Here is a 26,973-nt window from a genome sequence, read left to right as displayed (position 1 = left end):
CATTCTACGTGACTTTACCGAAAGAACCAAGAAGACGATCTCACAATGTTTACATCGGGGCACGGGCCTTTCGCTGGAGATTGCACCCAGGCGCGAGCGAGCGAGCAAGCGAGCAGGTTGCTCGCTCGGATCTCGAGTGGACGTGCTTCCTGACCCGGCTCGTCAAGTAAGATGCCACGTCGTACCCATTGAAATGTTGTGAGGTGACTCGTCCACAGTAACGCCGGTAGTGGAGCTGCCGAAGGAATTATGAATCTAGCCACGTTTGAGTCACGTGACATTTTTTTTATTGGCTGTGGAGGAGGGTTTGTAATATACTGTTTATTTTATCTATGCGGCCTAACCCAAAAGAAACCAATGTTTAATAATATTGGTCGTGAAATGCTACGTACATATGCGTGTGCGTATAAAGTGAAAGATCTCCCATAGTGCCTTAAAACACTTTAGGGGGAAGCGCTTTTTGCGAGAACCTATGAAGGCCGGCATGGCACATGAGGGGGTGGGTGGCCAGCACCACGCCCAGCCGCCTTTGTCTTCCTCGTGGCATTGTTTACACACTGCACCGGGTACTCATTTGAGGCCAAGTCAACCTAACATATATATACACACACACATTCCTACAATTTTTTGGCCTCTGAAACAATTGAAAAATTGTTTTTATCTTGAGATGCGGTCATGTTTAGATGCTTTATAAATCCGAATGTTATTGTTTTGTATCCGTTATTTTCTCACTCGTAAACGCACATTCATCAACTCATGCCCACGCATGCACGCACACCTTCAGTCGCACCTGCGATTAGCAGGGTTGGTAATGTACGATGCAAAAGAAGTTCACCATACATGCAAACAACGCTCACACACGTTCAATAGCGCACGCATGGGCGCACACACACACAATGCAATAATGTATACTCGCTCATAAAACAAAGATAAAGACAAAGATCCCCCGTATAGCATTAGAAGACTGTAGGGGCAAGTGCTGTTAGTGAGCACCTATGAAGGCCGGCACTGCACACGAGAGGGTGGGTGGCCAGCACCACGCCCAGCCGCCTTTGTCTCCCCAGTGGCGATGTTTACACACCGCACCAGGTACTCATTTGAGGCAAAGTCGACCTCACACGCACATACATTCGTGCACAAACCACCACATCTCATGTAACTTAACAGCCGATTAGTTACCGTGCTGTGAGCGAATGCCTATTTACGTACCAGCACATCAACAGAGGAGACGGTGTGGCCAGAACCATGCCCCCCCGGTCACGTGTGTATTATTTCAAATGCCAGTACCTCCAGATAAGCATTTTAGGCTCAGTGGACTGAGAGGAGGCCCAAGCAAAGATTAGACACCAATAGTTGGAGGTGTTGCACTTGACCAAGAATGCAACTCGGGCTGCCAAATACCATCGTGCATGCACAGATCAAAGACAAAGATTCCTCGTGTAGCCTTATTAGACTGTTGGGGAAAGTGCTGTTAGCGAGCACCTATGATGGCCGGCACAGTACACAAGGGGGTGGGTGACCAGCACCACGCCCGACTGCCTTTGGCTCCCCAGTGGCAATGTTTACACAACGCACCATGTACTCATATGAGGCTGAGTCAACCTAGGGGAGGCCCAGGACCCGTTCAAATAATCATCACTGGTGTTGGCCATGAGCGGGAATCGAACTCGGTTCACCGGGTTCATAGAGCAGCACACGAACTGCTGCTCATGCATCAAAAAAAGATCCCCCATATAGCCTGAACAGACTGTAGGGGCAAGTGTTGTTAGCGAGCACCTATGAAGGCCGGAACGGCACACGAGGGGGTGGGTGGCCAGCACCATGCCCGACCGCCTTTGTCTCCCTAGTGGCGATGTTTACACACTGCACCAGGTACTCATTTGAGGCTGAGTCGACCTAGGGGAGGCCCAGGACCGGTTCAGATAATCGTTACTGGTGTTGGCCGTGAGCAGGAATCGAACCCGCGCGCTAACCGATACACTACCGCACACGCACACATACACATACACACAGACACATACACACATACACACACGCACACAAACACATATCCCATGTATACATTGACGCATTCAAGCCTCACACATCCTTTTCTAACAATCCATAATTATAAATGCATCTGGTATTCGCGTCACTCTTACAGCGTATTACTATCACCAAGGTGCTGTGTTTCTCAGTCTGCAGTGGAATCATTATTAAGAATCAGAATCCGAATTTAGATTGGATGAACCCAATAATATCTTAAAACTCTTTTTCACAGATGTCCAGTAGTCCCTTTTCACAGTCGATGGGAGATACTGTTACGCACCGTCCCATTTGAGCAACTTCCGTGGTACATTTTCTGAATTGGGCAAAAAATGTGGACCACCACACCGGGCACACAGTGGCCTCCTCATTTCGAATATTGTCGGGGGGGATATTTTAACGTCCACCGTGAATCAGACGGCGGCGTATCTTGTGGTACGTGCAAGCACGGTAATAACCGGGGTGGCCTTCTCGATTCCAACCTCAAAAAGCTCTGCAACAAGAAGGCAAACGCACAACATCGGCTGGGCGATGTCGTCGCTGTATACTCATATACAGTGCAATTCGTGTGTTATACTCACTCTGTGTTTAAACACGTCTTATGGAGCTGCTCGCTGCTCCAGAACGCTAATGTTATTGCTGTGACTGTATTCTAACGTGCTTCATGTGGCCGTCGCTGCTGCTGATGATGACGACGACGACGACGATCGTGGATCTCTCACCTTAGAGATCATGTCTTGCATCTCGTTCCGAGGTTTGAAGGTTCCGTCATCGTAGCGAAAACGATAAAATAACGGCTCATCCTTGAACTGGTGCTTGTCTGAGACTGTTCACAGATAAACACACACACACACGAGTGTGCATAAAAACAAAGATCATCCATATAGACATCCAAACTTGTTGGGGCAAGTACAGTTGGTGAGCACCTACGAAGGCCAGCATGGCACACGAGGGAGTGATGTGGCCAGTGCCACAACTGATCACCTTTGTATCCCCACCGGCAACGCTGACACATCACACCAGATACTCATTTGAAGCCAAGTAGACCTAGAGGAGGCCCAGGACTGGTTCAAATATTCGTGCTTAATATTGGCTATGAGCAAGAATCGAACTCGGGTCGATGGGTTCGGGTGGCCGGGTTCCGCACCTCCGGTTAGCACAGGTGGCTACATATGGCGTGTAAGAAGTTCAACATACATACAAACGTAGCCCAGCACTAACCGCTACACGACCACTCTGCACGGACATGTGTGGGTGTAGTACCGGCCCTAGAGGAGCCCGGTGAGCCCTGATTGATAGCGCTAGATGGCACCATGCTTGGCGTGCAGTGCCAGCCCTACAGGACAGGGTGTGGGAGTGCCGGCATATGATGAGGTGACTAAAGGCCATGGCACTCTGGTTGACCCGACAGGACACGTGACCAATTAAGTCGACAAAGGGGCCCAAGTGGGGGCTAGGGGTGGTCACGTGGATAGCATCCAGATCCTTCCCGAGGATTCTGAAAGGTGGTCGTGACCAAGGGCGGAGCCAGCCACGCCGCAGAGAATAGAAGCCGGGTCCCCAAAAGGACCGGCGTTGTTGTTCTTCCTGAAGAAACATTCGTCTACGTTCTACTGAGTCTTCAACACGTGGACCTGGACCCGAGCTGTGGTCTGGTCTGTAGTAGCAGTCACGTGGTAACTGGTGTAGTTAGCCTGGTGGTCACCACCTGGCTAACTACACCAGTCACGTGGTAACTAGTGTAGCTAGCCTGGTGGTCACCACGCGACTAGCTACACCAGTTACGTGGTAACTAGTGTAGCTAGCCTGGTGGTCACCACCTGGCTAGCTACACTAGTCACGTGGTAACTGGTGTAGTTAGCCTGGTGGTTACCACCTGGCTAGCTACACCAGTCACGTGGTAACTGGTGTAGTTAGCCTGGTGGTCACCACGCGACTAGCTACACCAGTTACGTGGTAACTAGTGTAGCTAGCTTGGTGGTCACCACGTGGTGGCTACACTAGTCACGTGGTAACTAGTGTAGTTAGCCTGGTGGTCACCACGTGGTTAACTACACCAGTCACGTGGTAACTGGTGTAGTTAGCCTGGTGGTCACCACCTGGCTAACTACACCAGTCACGTGGTAACTAGTGTAGCTAGCCTGGTGGTGACCACCATAGGTTGTTATTCTGTTAAGGAGAAGTTACCCCATGTGTTGGAGTTAAATAAATGTGTTGCCTCCAAGTATACGTCTGCAACTCAGTTGAACTCACTACATATGTATACATGCTGAATGTATTTTCGCACGTACATAGCCAACCGTGCTAATCGGAGGTGCAGGTGGAACGACAAGAAACTAAACACAAAAATCAGTTCTAAAAAAATGAGTTTTCAATCTAGACATATGCACACACACACACGCACATTCACGCTCTGAGTAGAATCAGGAACAGCAACCCCCTACTTAACAGCTGTAATACGATCTGCACACTACACATCACAGTTTAAATCAAAACAGTCCCCCGTGTGAGCACTGCATGAAGGTTGACTTCCCGCTTAAAATGAGCACGTGGCAGCGCTCATCTGCTCCTTTACAGCCCTGGGCCAGTGGCGGAAAGGTCACATGCCCCTGGCGTGGAGTTGAGACTCTCCATAGGAAATCCAATGTTGACTCCCCCACAAACTTCTACTCGTAGTCATTGAACCTCGAAGGATAACGCTGTTGAGTCCACCACCAACTGGGGATTTCAACCCATAGCCTACCTCATTGTGACAAAAGCACTCTCAACTGTGCCACACATCTGTATGGCACGTACAGATTCACACCGCCGATTAGGGCGGTTGCCGACGTACGGTGCACGGAAGAAGTTCAACTTGCATACATGCTGTATACATTACAATGCAACGTACAGCCCGTTGTTAATCCACTACTGGATGAAGATCTCCCCAAGCCATATCGGCCATGTGAGTGGCTAGACCATACTTCACCACGCCGGTCAATGCAGGTTGGTGACGGCGGGGGGTGATGGGGGGGGGGTCCAGGAATGGTTCAAATTTCACTCTCCACTGATGTTAGTTGTGGCAAGGTGGCTTGGGTTTCATGGCGCAGTGTGCCAACAACTGTGCCACCAATCTAGATACATCACACAGGCAAAGATCATGCAACTGCTGAAGCATCAACGAGTGGCGGTAGAGGTTGTCACATGGCTTTGCCCACAACGGATTACGTAACGGCACAACGGTCCAAGTTTAAAGTGTTCATTCTTGAGCGTCATCCGCAAACTGCAAACACGTGCGCTGCTCATGAGTCGTAAAATGTTTTTTTTTTTAAACACAACTCGCGAATTGTAATTACATTTTTCCCATTACGACGCAAAATAACGTAGTGCCAATGGGTGAGGCTCAATAGCAGCGCGTGCGTGGCTGGGACGACCCCTCCGAGATTGCACGGGAAGGAGGTTTTCCCGAAACAATGCGTGACGGCGGTGAGCCAAATGGGCCAGACAATGGAGGCTCGCTGGCCCTGGTGGTAAAATCTGTGTTTTCATGGCGACGGTGACCGAACGAGACAACAATGCTATGTTTTTTTTTGCAGGTTGATGTGCGGGACAGGTTTGACCTGAATGCCATTTTCCCGTTACGGTATTTCCAAACTTGTCGGGTCATTTGCACAACCCGTGCACGGACACAAATACGACCCAGAAACACGTGCTCATCTTTAGTCCTAGCTCTGGCTGATCTAATGGTGGAAATCTTCTTGGTTCTTTCGGTAAAATCACGTAGAAGGGAAGTAATAAAATAATAAAAATAAAACATAATAAAATAATATAATATTTTATTTTTATTATTTTATTACTTCACTTCTACGTGACTTTACCGAAAGAACCAAGAAGATGAATCCCTGCAGTCACGAAAGCTTTAAATCTAAATTTAATAGTGGAAAGTTTAGATTCACATGGCAGATACCAGCATCTCCTTAATGACAACAACATAAATCATTGTCGACCACCTCTAACTAAAATTAATGCAGCCCTCACAGGATTATGCTATTTTTGTTATTAACCCCTAAGGTATTATGATGATGGTTGGCGTCAAATCCAAATGGGATATGAGCTCACGATCAAAATTCAAATTCTGCTGCAAAATCAAATATTAGATTTTTGCAGCCACGTGGAACACTAAAAACAGCATGACAGTGAAACTCTGCTTACACACTCTGCTTATGATCTGGCAGGAGAGATGTTGTGCCCGTGTAAAAGCTGAGGGGCTTTTTATTCTTAGGTTTTTTCGGTAAAGTCACGTAGGTAAAAAATTAAAATTAATAAAAGTAAAATAAAAATAAAATAAAAATCACGACGTTTCGGAGGCAACACAAGCTTCCCTTTCGGAGGCGGTTCCACCTGAAGACGGAAGCTTGTGTTGCCTCCGAAACGTCGTGATTTTTATTTTATTTTTATTTTACTTTTATTAATTTTAATTTTTTACCTACGTGACTTTACCGAAAAAACCTAAGAATATGAATCCTTGCAGTCACGAAAGCTTCAAATCTAGAACTGAGGGGCTTTTTGAGTCCGTGTTGGTGGAACCACCCATGCCCTTTGTAGTACATTAAAGAGGAAAACAAAGGTCCACACAGCTTGGGTTGACAGGACCACTTGCTAGACTGCCATCTTCTGGCCACCTCACAGGCCAAGGGGGTCTGGGAGTTTCACAAAACGGACGTTCATCCACAAAGCCCTCGGCCTCCAGAGCACTGGGGCACCACGGTGACTAGGAGCTGTTAACCACCTCGCCTGGTATGCAGGAGGTCGCGGGTTCAATCCCGACCCTGACGCATGCTGTATGTTTGAAGTTTGCTTGTTCTCCCCATGGTCGCGTGGATTTTCTCGGGTTTTCCCCTCCACGTTTAGAAACATGCGCTGAGAGCATTTGGCTGCTATACATTTCCACCTGATGAGCCACTCCATTGAGCGACCATGTGTGGCCACATCGCTTTTGAAAAAGAGCTGTATAGCTCGGTGGGCGTTACCTGGTAAAATTAAAACCCCAAACTCAAATGGATCACAGCCGTGTGCTGCTGCCACCATTACATTTCAAGTTGACCCAGTTAAGGGCTCTTAAGTATGAATGCTATTTTTCATTGGTGCCAGCATTATTCATGGCTAAGCTTTGAACCCAGATGGCTCGAACCATTGGGAAGTGCGTTAACCTCAAACCACCAGCGCAAATGCAGACACACACTTCCTCGACTGAGCGTTGCTTACGCGACACGCCAAAACGCGGAGACAGATGCGAATCCTTGAGCCCGAATAAGCGGAGGAGTTTAAATAATTCAGGACAGTTATTTAGGCTGCGGTGCTTAAAGTTTAAACACGGGCTAAAGTAGCAGCAACACGATGGCTCTGAAGCTGTCAAACGTTAGGGCCTGGGCAGCTTTTTGCGGAGGAGCCAGAGTGTGTGTGGGGGGGGGCGGCGGAGCGGAAGGTTAAGCAAATGCCACGGCTTTTTTTTTTACTCTGTAACCGTTAACTCTGTCAACGTCTGGAGCGTTCTTTCCCGAGCAGTCGGTTTAAACCCTGCGACACTTTCTTTTTTGCGGCTGCAATAACGTTGGCAACGCGATGACGAAGCCAACCCGAGCTTGCTTGCAACAACTTCGCATTTGCATTTCCTTAAATAGGCCTGGGGGGGGGGGGGGGAAACAGTGACCCGGGGAGACAAAAAACAACCTCGCCGATTATAATCAAGACGTGTGTCAGGAAGGCAACGTTTGCTCCATTTAATTCTGATTGCTATGCAATGAGTTGTCGCGATTCAGGAATTCGGGACCCCGATACGATTCAAGGAATCTGTAAAAAGTTGTTCTGTAATGAGCGAATTTGTCGGCCGTATCTTGAGCTGAGAGTCAATAGTAGTGAATAATTTTATGCATTGCGGCGACATACCGTTTGAGTATCTGTGCGTGCGCGTGTGAGTGGAAATCAAAGCACTTAGAGAATAGCCACGCATACGCTAACATTCAGGGCTAATGGCACAAAAACAAAACTGCACAAAGGCAACGGTACCAAAAAGAAAAAAAATCAATTCTTGGAAAAGAATCACGGCGGTCCATCGCGAACAATTCATGGACTTTACAGGGTGGTAGCGAATCAACACATCCACGGTGGAAACAACATTAGCAGCAGCAGCAGACTGACACTAAGCTCAACAAATGTGATCAGTGCACGAGAAAATAACACGGGGTCAATTCCTTACATAAAAAAAACTGTGATTAAGCACTATGAGATCTCCTTTACCAGTGGCAAAATATAGTAATAGGTTTTTACCCTTTTAACTGGTACAAAATCTGACACCTTTATACAAGGCATCATGTTTGCAATAACCTCAACACAAGAAGTCAAAATGCAAACAAAAAGAAACAACTCTGATGATGATAATGATATGCACTGTCATTGAAGTTGATTGGTCCACATCCGAGACAGCTGTCTATGATTATCATCATCAGAGTTGTTTCTTTTTGTTTGCATTTTGACTTCTTGTGTTGAGGTTATTGCAAACATGATGCCTTGTATAAAGGTGTCAGATTTTGTACCAGTTAAAAGGGTAAAAACCGATTACTACTGTGATTAAGCAATTAAAATTACGGAAGAGGAATTCATTAATGGAGTAACAATTAAGCACGGAGCAAAAACTTTGTGGAATCAGGCTAATTAATATATGCATACGCAGCAAATCTGGCAGAATGTGGCCAAACTCTTAAGAGCTGCAGCAGTCGAAGCATCTGTTAGCATTAATGATTTTTTCTTCCCTTCATTTCCCTTTGGAGCTAATGCCGGGGAGTTTGAAGACCTCAGATGGCTCGCAACAAAAACCCAGCCGGTGAGACTGCATTAATTTTTCTCAGAGCACCGGCCAAGGGATTGAGAGAGATGACTTTGGTGTTGAGTGGTTGAGTGCACCAGGAAATGCTGGTGCTTGCATAATTAAATTCCTTCTGTCTTCCCTTCTTCAAATAATGACCACATGAACATATGTGTGCATGTCCGCGTGTAAGCATGCGTTGATGAGCAGGTATTTGTGCATGCAAGTCTATGCTGATGCACACTTATGTATGTGTGTGTAAAAGTGTGTTGCTGTACACGAGTGTGTTTATGTGCCTAAGTGTGTGTTGATGTGAGCAAATGTGTGTGTGTATACGGGGGATCTTTGTCTTTGTGTTGCTGTAGGAGCCTTAGTGTAGCGGTTATTGCGCTGCCCTACGAACCCGGCGACCCGAGTTCGATTCCCATTCACGGGCAGGATTAGTGACGATTATCTGAACCGGTCCTGGGCCTCCCCTAGGTCGACTCAACCACAAATGAGTACCTGGTGTGATGAGTAAACATCGCCACTCGGGAGACAAAGGTGGTCAGATGTGGCGCTAGCTATCCCACCCCTTTCTGTGCCGTGCCGGCCTTCATAGGTGCTCACTAACAACACTTGCCCCAGCAGTCTGTTACAGGCTATACGGGGGATCTCTGTCTTTGTGTGTTGCTTCATACAATGTGTGTGTGTATGGGTGTAAGTGTATAGAGGAACTGAGTGTAGTGCTTACAGAACTGCGCTACAAACCTGGCGACCCGAGTTCGATTACCGCTCACTCCCAATAACAGTAGCGAAAATCTGAACAGGTCCCGGGCCTCCCATAGGTCGACTAAGCTTTAAATGAGTACCTGGTATGCTTTGTAAGCGTAAGAACTGGTAAGACAGAGGTAGCCTGGAATGGTATGTGCTATGCCGGCTATCATAGGTGCTCGCTAAATCACATACTTCGCAAGAGTTTACAGAGCCAGACATTAATGTGCCCGCCCCGACCATACTTTCATGTAAACGCGCAGCTCAACACAGCAGCGACATCGAGTGTATGTCTGGCAGGAGCCTCCCGCAGGGTCGACTCGGCCAAGAGCAAAGCACGAGGCAAAGGTGGCCAGGAGTGCCGGTCATAGGCAGGGCCGGATTAAGATATTGCAGGCCCCCTATCCCGCCCCCAGTAATATTATCAAAATGAAAACAAAGTTGAAGAAAAATAAAATTCATGTTCACAAGGCTAACAAATAAAATTCAGCATTCACGAGTGAAATCACTTTTCACTTCATCTCTGAAGGCCCTTCCAGCTCACGGAGGCCCCTAAAGCCCCCGTGCCTTCATCCGGCCCTGGTCATCGGACCCCTTGTTCTGTCATCAACAGTTGCCTCAATTGTGCAACCGGGTGAAAATTGATTCTTTGGTGTGCATGCGTGTACGTGCGTTTTAGTGTCAACCGATGTAAAATCCGGTCCGTTGATGAAAAGAAATTTAAATTGAATTGAATTGGCTAGATGTGCAAGTGTTTAATCAGGGGACCTGCAATATGAAACTCATTTCAATATGACGCTGAATCAAAGCAACAAAAAAAACTTGGCCAATGCGTTATTAATTCGAGGTGAAGCGTTTGGTGGCTCACAAGCGAAGGCCCTAATCACTTAATTACAAACACTGGCCTCGACTAAGACCAAACACGTGGGGGAAAGGCAGACGGATCAACCCTGCGAACACAAACCGGCCGAACGGAGCGCGTGCAATCGGGCTGACCGTCCGTCCGGGCAAAAGCCGAACGCAGTTGACCGGCGAATTGGACTTGCCTTTAACATCACCTCTTTCAGCCATCGGGCAAAAAACACACGTATTGGTTCACAAAATCAGCTGTCAGGACGGCTGTGTGTGGTGGGGGAGGGGGTGGCCGCTCTTTCTTTTCCCATTAGTCCCGTGTTCCTCTGTGTCTGGGTTGCTTGGGACGCAAGGGGAGGATGATTTGCTAGGGGTGGGGTAACTCTCCCCCCCCCACTCCATACCCCTGGCCACCCTTGGCTGCCAGCCCAAAATTCGTTAGTCACAAAGCTTAATTGCAAACATGTTCTTGTAAGTAATGCAATTCCTTCCTGTCAAATTGTGAAGACACCTGACACTGGCTGCGTGGTGGTTGATGATTCATAGGGAATTTTTTTGGGTTAGATCGCGTAAATCTATAGATGTGTCGTTAAAACCCGCCACCACCAGACACAGCCAACTAGTAAGGGTCGTCACGTAAACAGAACGTGGCCAATTTGTCACTAGTACAGCACACCGGTGTGTTGGAGAGCCAAGCCACAACATTTACAATCTGAGAACGACGTTTCGCCAGTAATTACAACTAGCTTCATCAATTACTGGAGAAACGTCGTACTCAGATTGTAAATGTTGTGGCTTGGCTCTTCAACACACCAGTGTGCTGTACTAGTGACGAATTGGCATGCTCTGTTTACGTGACAACCCTTACTATTTCTTAATTCTAGATTTGAACCCTTACTAGTTGGCTGTGTCGGGTGGTGGCGGGTTTTAACGACTCATTTACATATTTACGCGATCTAACCCAAAAAAAACCTCTTATGAATGATATTGGTCGCGAAAGCCTACGCTTTAAACTGGTTGATGATCACAAAACTGCCTACCGGAGAGATTACAGTATTTGGCTGCGATAAATGTCCACGCGATAAGCCACTTCGTTGAGCTGCGTAGCTCAGTGGGGCCTTACCTGGCAAAACAAAATAAAGTTCACAGTTTAAGAGTTGGAATGGCGAAAAGGAAACGCAGCCAAAGTCACCGGCGACGTCATCCTTACATTTTGCAGAATGACGTTCATCCACAGCAGGATGGGTCAACAAAGAAGTATTTTTACAGGCTTGGAACTTTAGACTCGGGAGACGTGCGACTCCTGTAAAATGTGATTGTACTTGCGGCGGCCACACCGTCGATTTCGAAGCCACGATTGTCAGCGGTGGCAACAGCACGGAAAAACCTTCATCCCGCAGTGGATTGACCACGTCTGATGATGATGATGAGAACTGAAATCTTCAACTCTTCAATGTGCCATCCACCCCCCCCCCCCCCCACCACCACCACAGCTCACAGAAGTATGGAAACAGCTCAAGGTCTCCTAAGTGCTTTGCGCACAGAGGGCACAGATGTGGATCACACCGACCACTGTTCAATAATAATCAATGCATTCACGCGGTGACGTCACCCTGCGGTAAGAGGCACTGCGCAGCGTGAACGGGCCACGGTGCACCGATGCTGATGCAGAGGGTGATGCCGTCGTGGTGTAAATAGTCAGCAGGGTGGGACTCGCAATCCAGATGGTTGCCACTTCAATCTCATGGCAGTGGAGGTGAAACAACGGGTGCATGTTTATTAAATCCCCACCACCCACACGACCCACAGCGCCTCCTCCCTATCGCCCCGCCTCTGGCGTAACCACGGGTCGCACCGCACAGTCGCTACGAATGTCCGCGTGTGGTGGGGTGAGGCGTGGGTGCTCTCGCACCGTCTTCGAAGACATCCGGTGAGCGGCGTGAAAGAGTAGGCCAAATACCCTCCGGAGGGGAAATCTCCAGAGCAGGCCTCGAGTGGAGGCCCTGTTGCGAGCGGTGGCACGAGCTGGCACTTGCGGTGCTGCACCTTCGCTCGTCCGTAGGTCTTCAAACACCGGAGACACTCAATGCGTCTCATTGTGTTCAACCCCCCCCCCCCCTCCACGTCACCTGGCATCACTACTGACCACCCAAACCCACACCTACCCTCTCCCGCAATATTTGAGAACCTTCTTTCCCTAAACAACAATATTTTTCCTTGAGGTCACCCAGTCAGGCCAAAACGATTTCGAGCGTTTCTCTGTTTTTGTTTCCGAGTGACGGTAAAAGACATCATTTTAAATGAAGCCGTGCTTTTTGTTTGTTTGTTTCAAAGTTCAATGAAACAGCAACTTCAAACAATACCCGTGCAGCGACGAGCATGGCGTCCTGGTAAAGTGAATTCGTACCACAATGAACTGCGTGTTCGAACACAAGACTCACTGTGTACACCATCTCTGTGGATTATTATTGGCAAAAGGAAATAAAACATACTTTTGTGTCGATTGGCTGACTGACTTTACGGAACCAACATGATCAAGCAGCATTTGTTCAATGGTTTAAAACAAGCAAACTCTGGGCCTGTTTTTAATCCCCTGGGTTTCAATTTTCTGGGTCTCCAGGCTTGCTGGATCTCTTAACCAAGCGATATTGAATTAACAGTACCGTCTCTGCTGAAGAGACCCAGAATGGTGTGATTTGAAAACCAATTTCTTTGGGATTGATTTTTGAGTTGAGTTTGTTGTTGTTTCCCACACCACCGATTAGCACAGTTGGCTACGTGCAGTGTAAAAGAAGTTCAACATACAATTTTCTTTTTAAAAACGTAATGTGGAGATGGAGAATGGAGGTGTGTGGGGATCTCACCGTGGTGTATGATGCCATTCTCCAGCAGGGCCTGGCCCAGGTTGACGCCTTCCTCCCGCTTGCTGATCTCTCCCACGTCCTTGAGCCACGATACAAACTCACTGTGTGCAAGAAACGCGCGACAGACAGACAGACAGATCCCCCCCCCCCCCCCTCTCCTCATGTAGCCTTCAACGGGAATGTTGGGGACAAGTGCTGTTTCACAAGCACTTATTGAGGCAAGCACGGAGCACCAAGGCGTACTGTTGCCAACACTTCTTAAATGGATGATATCATCCAATATCACCCATAATAAAACCTGTATTCATCTTCTTGGTTCTTTCGGTAAAGTCACGTAGAATGGAAATAATAAAATAACAAAAATAAAACATAATAAAATAATTCTCACGACGTTTCGGCCACAACGCAAGCAGCCGTCCTCAGGTGAAGAATGAAACACCACCAAGCTTGGAGCGTATATATAAGCTGGGCAGCTACATATTATTAACATTCCTTCCCTTTGTTAATGATACCCCCCTATCCCCTCCCTTTGATGCTGCTAATCCTGCATAATGCACGGGCATAATATGACTTTGAAACCCCCGCCCACCTCCTCCGCATTTCCCATAAATATGCTAAATTCCTCTTGATATGCAAATTCTTTTGTCAAGGCGCTCTTCTTCCACCTCCAACCCAGCTTAAATATATGCTCCAAGCCTGGTGGTGTTTCATTCAGACACTGTCTCCCCGACAGACCTGTTCTTCACCTGAGGACGGCTGCTTGCGTTGTGGCCGATACGTCGTGAGAATTATTTCATTATGTTTTATTTTTATTATTTTATTATTTCCATTCTACGTGACTTTACCCAGAGAAGCTCCGCAACCGGACCGTGCTCTCGCACACAAATGGCGACACGATTTGACCCGGGCCACTCGGAGAGTTCTCGCCGAAGGGGTTCAACGCAACGCGAAGCAATGTCACCAGGACCCCACCTGCCGAGGAAGCACTTGGGCACCGTGGCGAATTTCTTCTTGCGGTCGCGCACCAGGCCGGCCTGCATGCTCATCATGTGGTAGAGCTTCTCTCCCTTCTCCGACACCAGCATCCACGTGTCTCTCTCCATGCCCAGCCTCATGCCTACCGCGGAGAAGAGCAGGGACAACCGTCGCAAACGTCTCTCACCCCCACCCCCTTCTCTCCTCTCTCCGTCAGCGTCGTAGACAACCGGGAGAAATCGTGCCCAGTGACAGAGCCCCCGCACAAGACGAGATCTACAGGCTGAAGGATTTGGGGAAAATATCTAATTGCGATTTTTCTGACAGATATTGCGATTGCGATTTGATTTGCGAAAAAAACATGTTTAAGTCAAGCTTCAGTTCAATATTCACTGTGTAACAGATTTAAAACATGTGATGGAGCATTACCACTTGATACCATCACAATGTGAACTACTCTATATATTCTAATGCAAGGATGACAACTTAAAATATATGAATTGCTTCTCATATGTATTAATAAAAAAAAATTGAAATAGAACAATCAAACATAGAACAATTGTTAAGTAAAATAAATAAAGTTATTATAATAATAAATAATGAAACAATTCCAATAAGAAAAAAAATCGCAGCCTTTGCGATTTGCTCATCGCATCGTTTCAAATTGCGATTTCGATTTGAAATCGATTAATCGTTCAGCCCTAGTCTACAGCAGGCACTGCCGTTGCTCTCGTTCTCCCGGATGCACGTCGGACCTTTGCTAAACAAACACGTAAGTCAATCGATATTGGCCCGCTTTTCCCGAACCGAATCGGGTCACGGGGTCAGCTTCTCGACCAAGGCCTGGCATCCGCCAGCGGCATCAACTCTGGCTCCCGGATCGCCGGTCTCTACTCGGGCAGGCACACCACACCTTGGCTTTTCAGTGCAATCGCGAGTGACCTCTGGGTACAATACAAAGATGGCTTTGTATTTTAGAGTACAGTAGAGCTGCTATTGTCCATGACAGAGTGAGGAGTGAACTTCACATATCCTTATTTGTAAGGGGACACCGCCGTGGTGATATGTTAACTACCTCGCCTGGTATACAAGAGGTCGTGGGCTCGATCTAAACCCTGACGCCTGTATAATTGGATTTTCATGTTCTCCCCGTGGTCGCGTGGATTTCTCTCCGGGTCCTCCGGTTTTTCCCTCCCCATTTAGAAACAGGCGTTTGAAGTCTTTAACATTTCCGCATGATAAGACGCTATCATTTGTGGCCAGGTCGCTTCTGAAAAATATCTATATAGCTCAGTGGACCTTCCCTGGTAAAATAAAATAAAGTAAAAAATTAGCAAACTAACCAATAACCACTGGGAACCATTGAAATGACAGTACTTAGTTCTTTGATGAGTGGATTTTCTTATTTTATTGTCAGCGTCCTGTTAAGGCCAGAAGGTCCGCATGCCGGGGATAGTTTAGCCACCCCCACATCCCCCTGGCCGCCTTTGTCTTCCCAGTGCTAATGTTAACATATTGTTTAAGTTACTAAGTTTGGCTTGAATTGATTGAGGGCAGGCTCTCGCAAGACTGAAATACCAATCGTTGCTTTTGCTACACATGGAAGTCATCGTAATGTTGAATGCTATGGCACTACTCCACACACACACACACATGCTTAGCAGCAGTGACTCATTAAAATGCACACAAGTTCAGCAGTTATACCACTAAGGTCAAAGTATGGCCCATTGTAATTTATCAGAGACATTAAATCGGGAGGAGTATTGCCCTTTGGAAATTGCAAATTTGGTTTTACAACTCCTCCATTTGCATGAATATTCCATAAAACACTTGATGTCATAATACACACAGCACTGGTTAGGCTGTTATAAGCAACTGGTTAAAAAAAAAAATGCAATCAACTGCTGCCACATAAAAGTAAGTGATACAAATTGTGCTACGGATATTCCAGAGTTGATTTTTGAGCACAGCCCAAAACATGAATCTTGTACATTTCAACGCAAGCGAGGCAGTTCTTCGTGTGCCACGGAGCTAAATTTACACACCACCCGGGGGGAATTCGAGATCATTTACTCAACGAGCCATGACCCAAAAAGCACAACTTCCCACCATAGGCTTTACCCACGTGTACCACCACTGCAGAGGGCGGGATTCGTCCTGCACAGCACGTCCTGCAGTAAGAGCTCAGGTCCCCCTTCGACTACCAATCACGGTGGGTGACGTGAGTGTCCAGTCACCCCCAACCGCTTTAGATGTGGCTTAGACATACCCATGATACGATTGGACAAAAATCATGGTACGCTTGAGTCCCTACGACGCAAATGCTAATTCTGGTGATAAGGTAACCTTTACCGCGTAGGCTTTCGCGACCAATATTATTCATAATTCTGGCGAATTGCCCGATGATGCTGGATGCAATTACCAGCGAAACGTCGTACTCAAATTGTAAATTGTTGTGGTTTCACGCTTCAACACACCGGTGGGCTAAAGCAGTGAACTATTTGTCTTTTGTCAACGTGACACTTTTTTACTGATTGGCCGTGTCGGGTGGTGGAGGGTTACGACACATTTATAAATAACGCGATCTAAACCCAAAAACGTTGATTATGAAGGTAACCTTTTAATTACAGTAGCGCAAGAACAGTAGGCTCAGTACAGTCAAACTAAGGTACAGTCGGAGCTTCTCTTATCTATGAGAAAGAGAGGAGTGAACTTCATGCATCCTATCTGTAAATTAACCAATAATCACCGGGAGCCATTCGCTAGTAAGTAGGGCATTATTTTTCACTCGATATTTTCCAGAACATTCCTAGGCTGGCTTGGTTTGGGTGTAGATTTTATCGACGCAAGGTACTAGACTACCCCGAGCACAGGGCACGTCTACTCATCACTATCTTAGAATTCCTGTACCCTATGTTCTCATAATCTTACGTACCGATTCGTGAAAATAAATAAGAATGGTTGGAGGCGGGATTGTATGTGACGTGCCAAATCGTTCTCGGAAGAGCCTTCCGGACTTTTCCGGCTGAAATTAAGCAGCCACTGGAACATAGTTCTGGAGCTCAACAAAACAATAAAATAAAATAAATTACTTCTAGATTTGAAGCTTTCGTGACTGCAAGAATTCATATTCTTAGGTTTTTTCGGTAAAGTCACGTAGGTAAAAAATTTAAAATTAATAAAAGTTAAATAAAAATAAAATAAAAATCACGACGTTTCGGAGGCAACACAAGCCTCCGTCTTCAGGTGGAACCGTCACAGCACGATAGCTGTATCAAGTGATAAAATAAAAATCACGACGTTTCGGAGGCAACACAAGCCTCCGTCTTCAGGTGGAACCGTCACAGCACGAAAGCTGTATCACTTGATACAGCTATCGTGTTGTGTTGCCTCCGAAACGTCGTGATTTTATTTGTTATTTTACTTTTATTCATTTAAATTTTTTACCTACGTGACTTTACCTAAATAAATTACCTCTGTGGGTCTCACAGCCTCTTTTTTGAAGTGGCGGCCTAATTGGGACGTTTGACGCAAATACCGCAGTTAGTTTTTTTTTTGCTTCTCACGAGCTTGGAAAACTGCAAGTGTTCCAGACCCGGTCCGGCTCAAGCTAAGCACCGGGCGCTCCTCGACTTCCAAAGTCGCGTTTGCCGGGGCCCCCCGTTCCAAACTGCCTCGTTACCGTGATGACGACGACACTCACTCTTGCGGCACTCGCGCTCCAGCAGTATCGCGTCCAGCCACTCCTGCTTCTCCTCGGGACTCTTGGCCATGCACACGAACCATTTGTTCTTGGCCGTGTTGTGGATCTTCCAGCCGTTGCTCACCGTGTGCCCACTGCTGTGGAAGTCGGCTACGGGTGCCAAGAACAGCCCAGCGCACACACACACGCGCACACACGCGCACACATGCACACACACGCACACACGCACACACACACATGCGCACATGCACGCGCACACACACACGCACATGCACGCGCACACGCACATGCACGCGCACACACACACGCGCACACTTGCACGCATGAACACACGCACACACACACACGCGCACACACACGCGCACACACGCATGCACACACACACGCGCACACGCACGCATGAACACGCGCACACACACGCGCACACACGCGCACACACACGCGCACGCACGCACACGCGCACACACGCGTAGCGTTTTACCGTACGTTCTGTTATACCGAGATTCAACATCTCACCAAATGGACCAAGCGCCGGCTTGGTGATCTGACGCATTGTCGGCGATGGGGATGGTCGGCAATCGTCACGTTTCTTGCCAAAAATCGAACATCGTCCGGCGTGTGAATTGGGCTCACGCTGTTAAAAGCTTAGATGCACTACGCAACGCTGGTGTGCAATTAGTGGGATGTGATTGCATTGCCCTGCACTGGATTACACAACATCGATCGCGAACCATTGTCCGAGGTGGAACACTAATGCAGCAGAGTGCAAAGGACGGTGTAAGTATGGAAAATTAGAAAAATAATCACACACACGTACATGCATACAAGCATTATCAATCACCCGCACACATACACAGACGCTTACTGTAAGCAACAAAACACATAAATAAAACACACATATCGCCACCGATAAAATCATAAATACGTACCGAATAACATAACAACACCGCCCACAGCGTTGTGACATATAAACAGTGCCTACATGTCACGTAAATGAAGATCGCCAAATGTAGAGGCAGACTCGATTGGGTGCAACGGCATGCAACCATACTGCAATGGACGGCACGGTGCAATCAAAACTATTATTTTTTCCAGCCTGAGGACGACCGCTTTGTGTTGCGATCGAAACGTCGTGATATATGATTTTTTATATTTAAATTTTCAAAAACAAACACGTAACTTAACAACTGAAAGGAAACGTACAGAGCTACTGCTCCATTGCAGTTTGCTCACACCAAATTTGAATTCCCGTATTTGCAGCTCGCGAGGTTGTGGCGACGTGGGACACGGAGGTGCCACCCACGCTATGAGGAACAATTGATGGAACCCTGGGTTGTGCACTCCCGCAAGTGCAACTATGCGCAATCATAACGATGCAGTCAGGTTTACGATCAGGCCGTACAAGAGCATTAACGAGAAACGAGGGAGGACAGTTTTTTTTCGCTCCCCCGGTTCAGATTGCAATGTGTACTTGTCGGGTTTTTGCGCGATTCTCATTCGGGTGAAGACACGGGGTATAATTGCAGAAGTGCTGAGAACATCAGGCGGCCGACTGGGGATGGCCACAAGGAAGAGGAAACGGCTGCATTCACCGCAGCACGGACAGACGCGCACACAACGACACCGTCGTCATCCGTGGCTTTGCAAAACGGGCACATGGAGGACGGACAACGCTAATGAACGTGGAGTAGGAAGGACTCATGGGATGGATACCAAACAATGCCAATTTGGAATTCACGGCTCCCAAATGCGCTCGCAGTCGCGAGACGCCGTACGGAGCACGTCGGTGGCACCAATGGGACAGGGGGACCCCCCCGTCGCGCAGATGTCGGAACAATGGGCACGGCCGCGTCGACCTCCCCGAAAGCAACTGGACGGAGCGTACGAATGCGAGCACGCTGTGACCGACAGAGGGTCTCCCGTCCGTCTGGGGGACCGCGGGCAGTCGAGGTGGCGAGGGAGGGAGAGCACAGAAGGCGAGCTGAGGAAGAGGAGAATTCTAAAAAATGTACCCGTAAAAACTAAGTTTTTTACTATAAATCCTTTATATGCGTGGCGGCTAGAGTCCTCTCGTCCTCTGGCGTGAGATGGCTGCCACCTATGGGTCAGATGATTGCCTGCCACCATTAAGCAATTGGTAATTAAATATAATTTATTTTTTCCTAAAAAGTGTAAAAGTTTGGAAAAAAAATTTCACGAAAATAAATTGTCACGCACAACGAGTCTGTGTGCCAAATGTCAGGATTTAAAAAGAGATGGAGATGCCGAATTGAAGGTTCAACAACACAGAACTCTGTAAAAAGAGCGAGGAAACAGATGGTGGGGAAGAATTTGGGAGAAGCGAAACGCCGCCGCACCTCCGCGACAGCCTTTGGCGCTACAAGAACGGCACGAGCGCCACAGAATCCTCTCAGCAGCTTCGATGTTTGAACACGAATTGCACAACGCTCAGCGTGGTGTTTCTGCAGCCAGCGTCGCTGTGGCGTCGCGCGACGGAGCCGCCACTGCCATCCCGCACGCAGGCCGCACCTGTGCCGTCCTCCATGTTCTCCACCTCCATGACCTCGGTGTTGATGCGCCCTCGGAAGACGTACAACGCGTCCGAGCCCGAGTTGCTGATGAGGGACGGGCGGCGAGCCGGAGTGCTGCTCTTGCGACGGCCCTTCCCCGACACCACGCTGCACGCGCCGAGACAAAGACAAAGGTTCACCGAGTAGCCTCGACAGACCATTGTGGCAAGTGCTCTTAGCGAACACCCATGAAGGCCGGTACGACGCACGAGGGGGTGGGGTGGACAGCAGCACGCCCGGCCGCCTTTGTCCCCCCCCCCCCCCGCCCCTCAGTGGCAATGTTTACTGCACATCGCACCCGGTACTCATTTTAGGCTGAGTCGACCTAGGGGAAGGCCCAGGACCAGTTCAGATAATCGTCACCGGTGTTGGCCGTAAGCGGGAATTGAACCCGTGTCGCGGGGTTCGTAGCGCAGCGCGCCAACCGCTGCACCACCGCTCCCCACACACGGACACAGACAGAGACAAACATGGATACAGACATACCGAGCGATAGAGACACACGCGCAAATAAGACTTAGAAGAAAGACACGGAAACGTGGTGAGACGTGAAGAGACAGAAGAAAACACAGACAGACAGAAACAAAGAGAGGCTGACACAAAGGCATAAACGGAGCGGGGCAGAGAGCGACACGGCGAGACTGCGGGAGACAATCTGAGTGACAGACACAGCCAGAGGACACAGAGAGAGGTGCGCACACACACGGGGAGACAGACGGAGATGCGCGGAGAGTGAGGCGGACGTGTCCCTCTCCGATTTGGACCTCGCAGCTCCGTCGTAGGCAGCCCATGAAACTGCAGCTCGCTGCCACTGCATGGCCCTGGGATTTATTGCGCAAGACGTCAATCCAGTTCTGGAGTAAGACTGAACCGTTGAACAACGGAGCTCACAGCGCATGAACACCGTGTATTAACATGGCCCGTAAAAAGTTGCGCTTTATTGTATTAAACGTGCTTACTTGCTTCATAATAGATTTTTTTTGGGGTGAGGTCACGCAAGAAGTTAAAACGCGTGTCGTCGTACACCCTCCTCCACCCGACACAGCCAATTAATAAAGTCGTCACGTGACGAAGAACCGGGGCCCTACATTTGTTTTGTTACCGCTGCCGTCAATAACACGCATACGTGGTGAAACGCAGGCAGCGAAACAGAGAGGCACACAGCCCCACAGAACCGTGGTCAACTTCCAAACACCCGGACCCTCCCTACAACCACCCGGCCTCTTCCCAGCCTTTACTGGGAGCATCCTAAGTACAAGGCGAGACGGGTGGGGGGGGGGCTCACACGCGCCCATAATGTTTGCACTTTGTGACCACCTCTGGAACGGTTTAACGGTGCCGCTGTATAACGCGTAATATTATATGGCATAAAACTTTACAGTGTTTACGTTCAACTTGCCCGGACAAGTTTTTTTCTCTCTCTCTCTCCCAATGTGTGCAAAACAACCCTCGTTACACATTTTAGCCCTTGCCCAAACTCCCGCTAAACCCGCACGTGTTTCCATCAGAGATTTAAAAACTGGAACAGAAAATTGTTGGCAGTCATTGGAAGAGCGATTAAAATAAACAATGATTATGTAATTCCTCATTGCTCTGCAACTATTTAAAATTGACAAGAAAGGGGTACATACCTGGACTTATACATCGTTCATCTGTGCTTCAAGTCTGAAACCTCGACCACCTTTAAAGCATGACTGTGTACAAAGACTGTTGGGGCAAGTGCTGTTTGCGAGCACCTATGAAGGCTGGCATGGTACTACACAAGAGGGTAAGGTGGCCGGCACCATGCCCGACCACCTTTGGTTTCCCGAGTGGCAATGTTTACACACCACACCAGGTGCTCATTAAGGTCGAGTCGATCTAGGGGAGGCCCGGGACTGGTTCAAATCATCGCAACTGGTATTATTGGCCGCGAGCGGGAATCGAACTCAGGTCTCCGGGTTCGTAATAAAGTGCACTGACCACTACGCCACCGCTCCCCCCCCCCCTTGATTGTGTACACACAGACACAAAGCAAAACAAAATCCCTATTTAACCTGAGACAATAGGGGCGAGGGCTCTTAAAGCAGGTGGTGTGGTCCAAGACCACAGCAGGTTGCTGTGGTCTCCCAGCACCGATGTTTACACACCACCAGGTGCTCATTTCATGCCGAGTCAACCTAGGGGAGACTCCTAACAGTTTCAGACACTGCTTGCCGTTGATGTCAAGTCTATCTTGCCTAACCGGGTGAAGAACTCCAGGGTAGGATTATATCTTTGCAAATGTGACCTAGGTCACCAAAATAACAAAAGCAAAAAACACGTTTAATTTTTTAAGCAAAGTGATGAAGCAAATAAAAAAACAACCAGCTCAATAGCTGCGTCTACATGCTGCCCATGTACACACACGCAGGCCCACGCTTACACACACACACACAAATTACACAGCAGCCAAATAGGAAACACATTGTGTGGGTTAAACGAACTAAACCACACCAGCGCAACACGTCAAGGACGCGAGATGCCGGGGCCAGAATGCAAAGCAGCCGTCGGGTTTGAGTCGAGGAGACAGCGGCGGTGGCGGTGGGGCCTGGCTCACCGGGACTTGCGCTTGCAGTAGACGAGGAGGTTGTCGAAGAGGAAGAAGACGCGCTCCTGAATGTTGCCGGCCGAGATCTTGAGCAGGGAGCCCTGCTTCAGCATTTCCGTGCAGGTGTCGGTGATGCTGGAACCCTGCGGATGCCACGAAAATAAACACACAAAGCAGCGGGTTTCGTTTCGAGAGACGGGGCAGGCGCGTGTGCGCAGAACGCACGGTCCCCGCATAAGGAGAGATTTACACCATTGGAACCTCATTTGCCAGTAAAAAATATGATAATTGGTTATTTACCCTTCTATCTGGCAACAAAACTGACACCTTTTTAACAAGGAGTCATGTTCGCATAGACCACAATACCTGCAGTCATAATGCAGACAAAAAACATAACTCTGATAATATATGCACTGTCCTTGAAGTTGATTGGTCCACACCCGAGACAGCTTTCCTTAGAGCTTAGTCTCACATGGGTTGGACCAGATGACGCCAAAAGGCGCACAACTCAAAGACAATGCACCATCAGAGTATGAGAGCTCGGGTTACGCATTTACACCATTGGAACCTCATTTGCCAGTAAATTTGGAACCTCATTTGCCAGGCTGCAGGTATTGTGGTCTATGCAAAGATGACTCCTTGTAAAAAAGGTGTCAGTTTTGTTGCCAGATAGAAGGGTAAAAAAACTATTATCAGGAGGGAGATGCCACGCGCGCAGGAATGCACGTGTCATCCGAGGCTTGGCTGGACCTGCTTTACGGTTGACATGCAGCCAACAACTACGACCATACCCCCCCTCCTTCCGCGAGCGGTCAACATCAGCAGCATTCGGGAGACAGACTCTGAAGACGGCAGTTCTCTTGCTGGAACACGTGGGCAGAGGAATAGGTGGTCGTGTATACGTTAGGGAGAAGCATCATTGAGGGTGTTGCGTTGTCGGGATGTTCACTACCTCGCCTGGTATGCAGGTGGTCGTGGGTTCTTCCCGTGGTCGCGTGGATTTTTCTCCGGGTCCTCCAGTTTTTCCCTCCACATTTAGAATCAATGTGCGTTTAGAGTATTTGGCTGCTATAAATTTCCGCACAATAAACCAGTTCGCGTGGAGCTATAAAGCTCAGTGGGCCATAAAGAAAAATGTTTTGTTTTAAATGCAGTCTGGCCAGCACTTCAGATTAGCACGATTACCGCGGTAGGCTACGTACGGTTGCGAAATAAGTTCAACATTCACGCATACATGGTGCTGCTGGCGCTGCTTTACATGGCTGTGCGATGCATTCGCCTGAAATAAACGTAAAGTCCCTTTTGTCAATGTATTGCTGGATGAATTCCCGCCCCTCCTCCTCCCTCCACGCTTGACCATACTTCACCACGCCGATCAGTGCGGGCTTGTGAAAGGGAGGCGAGTCCCCATGGTCAGGTCGACACTGATGTTAGCCATGCCGGGGAATTTAAACTTGTCTCTCTTGCAAATGAGACTTCCCCTGGTCTCTTGAGTTGTCACCTGGTTAAACAAAATAAACTTGAACTTAATTTTCAGGTATGAGCATTACATCGGTGGTGACGAAGAATCATCGCTCAGGGAACTTGTTTTGCCGACAACGTGCGTGTTTCTGTGTGTGTCTGTCTGTGTGTGTCTGTGTGTGTGTGTAGGAGCGGTAGTGTAGCGGTTAGCGCGCTGCACTACGAACCTGGCGACCCCGGTTCGATTCCCGCTCACGGCAAATACCAGTGACGATTATCTGAACCGGTCCTGGGCCTCCCCTAGGTCGACTCGGCCTCAAATGAGTCCCCGGTGCGGTGTGTAAACGTCGCCATTACGGGAGACAAAGGTGGCCGGGCGTGGTGTTGGCCACCCACCCCCTCGTGTACCGTTCCGACCTTCATAGGTGCTCGCTAACAGCACTTGCCCCTACAGTCTGTTAAGGCTATATGGGGGATCTTTGTCTTGTGTGTGTCTGGGGAGTGGGGTAGTGTAGCGGTTAACGCGCTGCACTAGGAACCTGGCGAAACGAGTTCGATTCCCACTCACGGCCAAAACCAGTGACGATTATCTGAACTGGTCCTGGGCCTCCCCTAGGTCGACTCGGCCTCAAATGAGTATCCAGTGCGGTGTGTAAAAATCGCCACTGGGGAGACAAAAGCGGCCGGGCGTGGTGTTGGCCACCCACCCCTTCGCGTGCCGTGCCGGCCTTCATAGGTGCCCACTAACAGCACTTGCCCTAACAGTCAGTTTAGGCTATACGGGGGACCTTTGTGCGTGTGCAAATTATCTATTTAGCGCACCTTTTTTCCTCTAGCTTTAATTCGATATCCTGTACTTATCCAGGTGTGGAGAAATTGATGGTGCTCTTTAAAGTGGAGAGCCTGGGCCCTTATACGTCACACGTAAGCAGGCGTGAGAGAATGGCCACGCAAATATCACACAACAGGGCTGCTCTTGGGGCTGCATCAGACAGCAGGCACACACACTGCGGCATTGAACTGTAGACCAGTGTACTGGAAAGCCTTTGGCCCCACCCGCACCCACCCACGCACACACTGCTGCTAGAGAGCCGCTTTGTGAATAGCCAGAAGATGACCGATGGTTGAGAACAGTTGTGGGGGCTTATTGTATGTCGGGCAATGTTGGACATTTGCGAGGCTTGTGATGGGCTTGAAGAGGATTCAACAAAACAAACACGGGGACACACAACTCACTGTCTATTTCTGATTTGTTTGAAAACATTCTGAGATTAATACGCAAATCGAATGTGCTTCTGCATGGTGGCAATTAAACTGGAATTGTGGGATTTTCAAAACACTTGACATGGTAAGATTAAATTTAGATTTAAAGCTTTCGTGATTGCAGGGATTCATCTTCTTGGTTCTTTCGAGAAAGTCACGTAGAAGGGAAAAAAAACATTTTATTATGTTTTATTTTTTATTATTTTATTATTTCCCTTCTACGTGACTTTACCGAAAGAACCAAGAAGATGGTAAGATTATTGCAACAAATGCGCCAAACGGCCGAGTGGAGGCTCGACCAATCAAGAGGTCGCGCACAGAGGGCCTTTAACTCTCTAGAAACAAGAGAAAACCGTGATCCGTTGCAGTTCTGGCGATGAGTTTTTGTAACGATTTAAACTGCCAACGGAACACGCCGAGTTCCAAAACCACACCGGGTTCCTGTTCCGTACCACAGAGAATGTTTTTCATGTGACTGCGCCCCTGGCATCAAGGAAGCACGGTTTTGTTCCTTCCAGATGCATGGCGCATTCTTGTGAGGTTTTTGGTTTCCCAAACCAGTTTTCTGGTAAATCATATTGAAGGTTGTGGGGGGGGGGGGGGGGGGGAATAACTTATTACACTTAGTGGAATTAAACTTCTCTTTTCTCTCAAATGTCTGCAGGGTGCACGTTGGTCGTTCTGTACGTTGTCTCATTAACGCGACAATAGTTACGTCATGCAACAATCATTACATAATAGTACCCTGCAGTAACTTTAACCGTTCCCTTTATTGTAAAAAAAGTTTAAGGTGCAGCCCTGCAATGTTTCTGCTCACGCCACCGCTGGCGGAAGAGCCACCGCTGGAGGGAGCTCTAGAGAGCCCCTCTGTAATATATTTGGCCTACTCTTCCACAATGGCCAGACGTCTCGGAAGTGGTGGGAATACCCACACTTTAAACTTTAATAAACTATAACATTAAATTTAGGCCAACCTCTCTGCGGCCTATCCAAATTTTACTTCCACAGAGGCCAAAAGTGAATACCCTCTAAAGAGAACCACCGCTTGCCATAGGAATGTGGAATTTACACGACTGGTGCAGAGCCAGGGATGGAAA

The 26,973-nt window shown here is 48.3% G+C and overlaps 1 protein-coding gene across 5 annotated transcripts in view; it reads right to left on the bottom strand.

Annotated features, from left to right (window-relative positions):
• LOC133353250 (phosphatidylinositol 3,4,5-trisphosphate-dependent Rac exchanger 2 protein-like) overlaps positions 1 to 26,973 on the bottom strand; it is a 220,446-nt gene that overhangs the window by 143,621 nt on the left and 49,852 nt on the right. For 3 of the 5 annotated variants that reach the window (XM_061569342.1, XM_061569344.1, XM_061569343.1), the window contains exons 8-13: positions 23,162 to 23,295; positions 20,543 to 20,691; positions 17,993 to 18,163; positions 14,308 to 14,452; positions 13,336 to 13,436; positions 2,748 to 2,851 (exon numbers count right to left, since the gene is read on the bottom strand). In XM_061569342.1, coding sequence (XP_061425326.1) covers positions 2,748 to 2,851; positions 13,336 to 13,436; positions 14,308 to 14,452; positions 17,993 to 18,163; positions 20,543 to 20,691; positions 23,162 to 23,295 — 804 coding nt within the window. The remainder of the gene's footprint in view (positions 1 to 2,747; positions 2,852 to 13,335; positions 13,437 to 14,307; positions 14,453 to 17,992; positions 18,164 to 20,542; positions 20,692 to 23,161; positions 23,296 to 26,973) is intronic. The other 2 variants (XM_061569345.1, XM_061569347.1) reach the window with 1 other exon arrangement.

Source organism: Lethenteron reissneri, chromosome 43, assembly GCF_015708825.2.
Source record: "Lethenteron reissneri isolate LAM-NWPU_2019-01 chromosome 43, ASM1570882v1, whole genome shotgun sequence".
In the NCBI taxonomy this organism is placed as follows: domain Eukaryota; kingdom Metazoa; phylum Chordata; class Hyperoartia; order Petromyzontiformes; family Petromyzontidae; genus Lethenteron; species Lethenteron reissneri.
The sequence above is the reverse complement of the archived record's forward strand: the minus strand, read 5'-3'. Positions and strand labels throughout refer to the sequence as shown.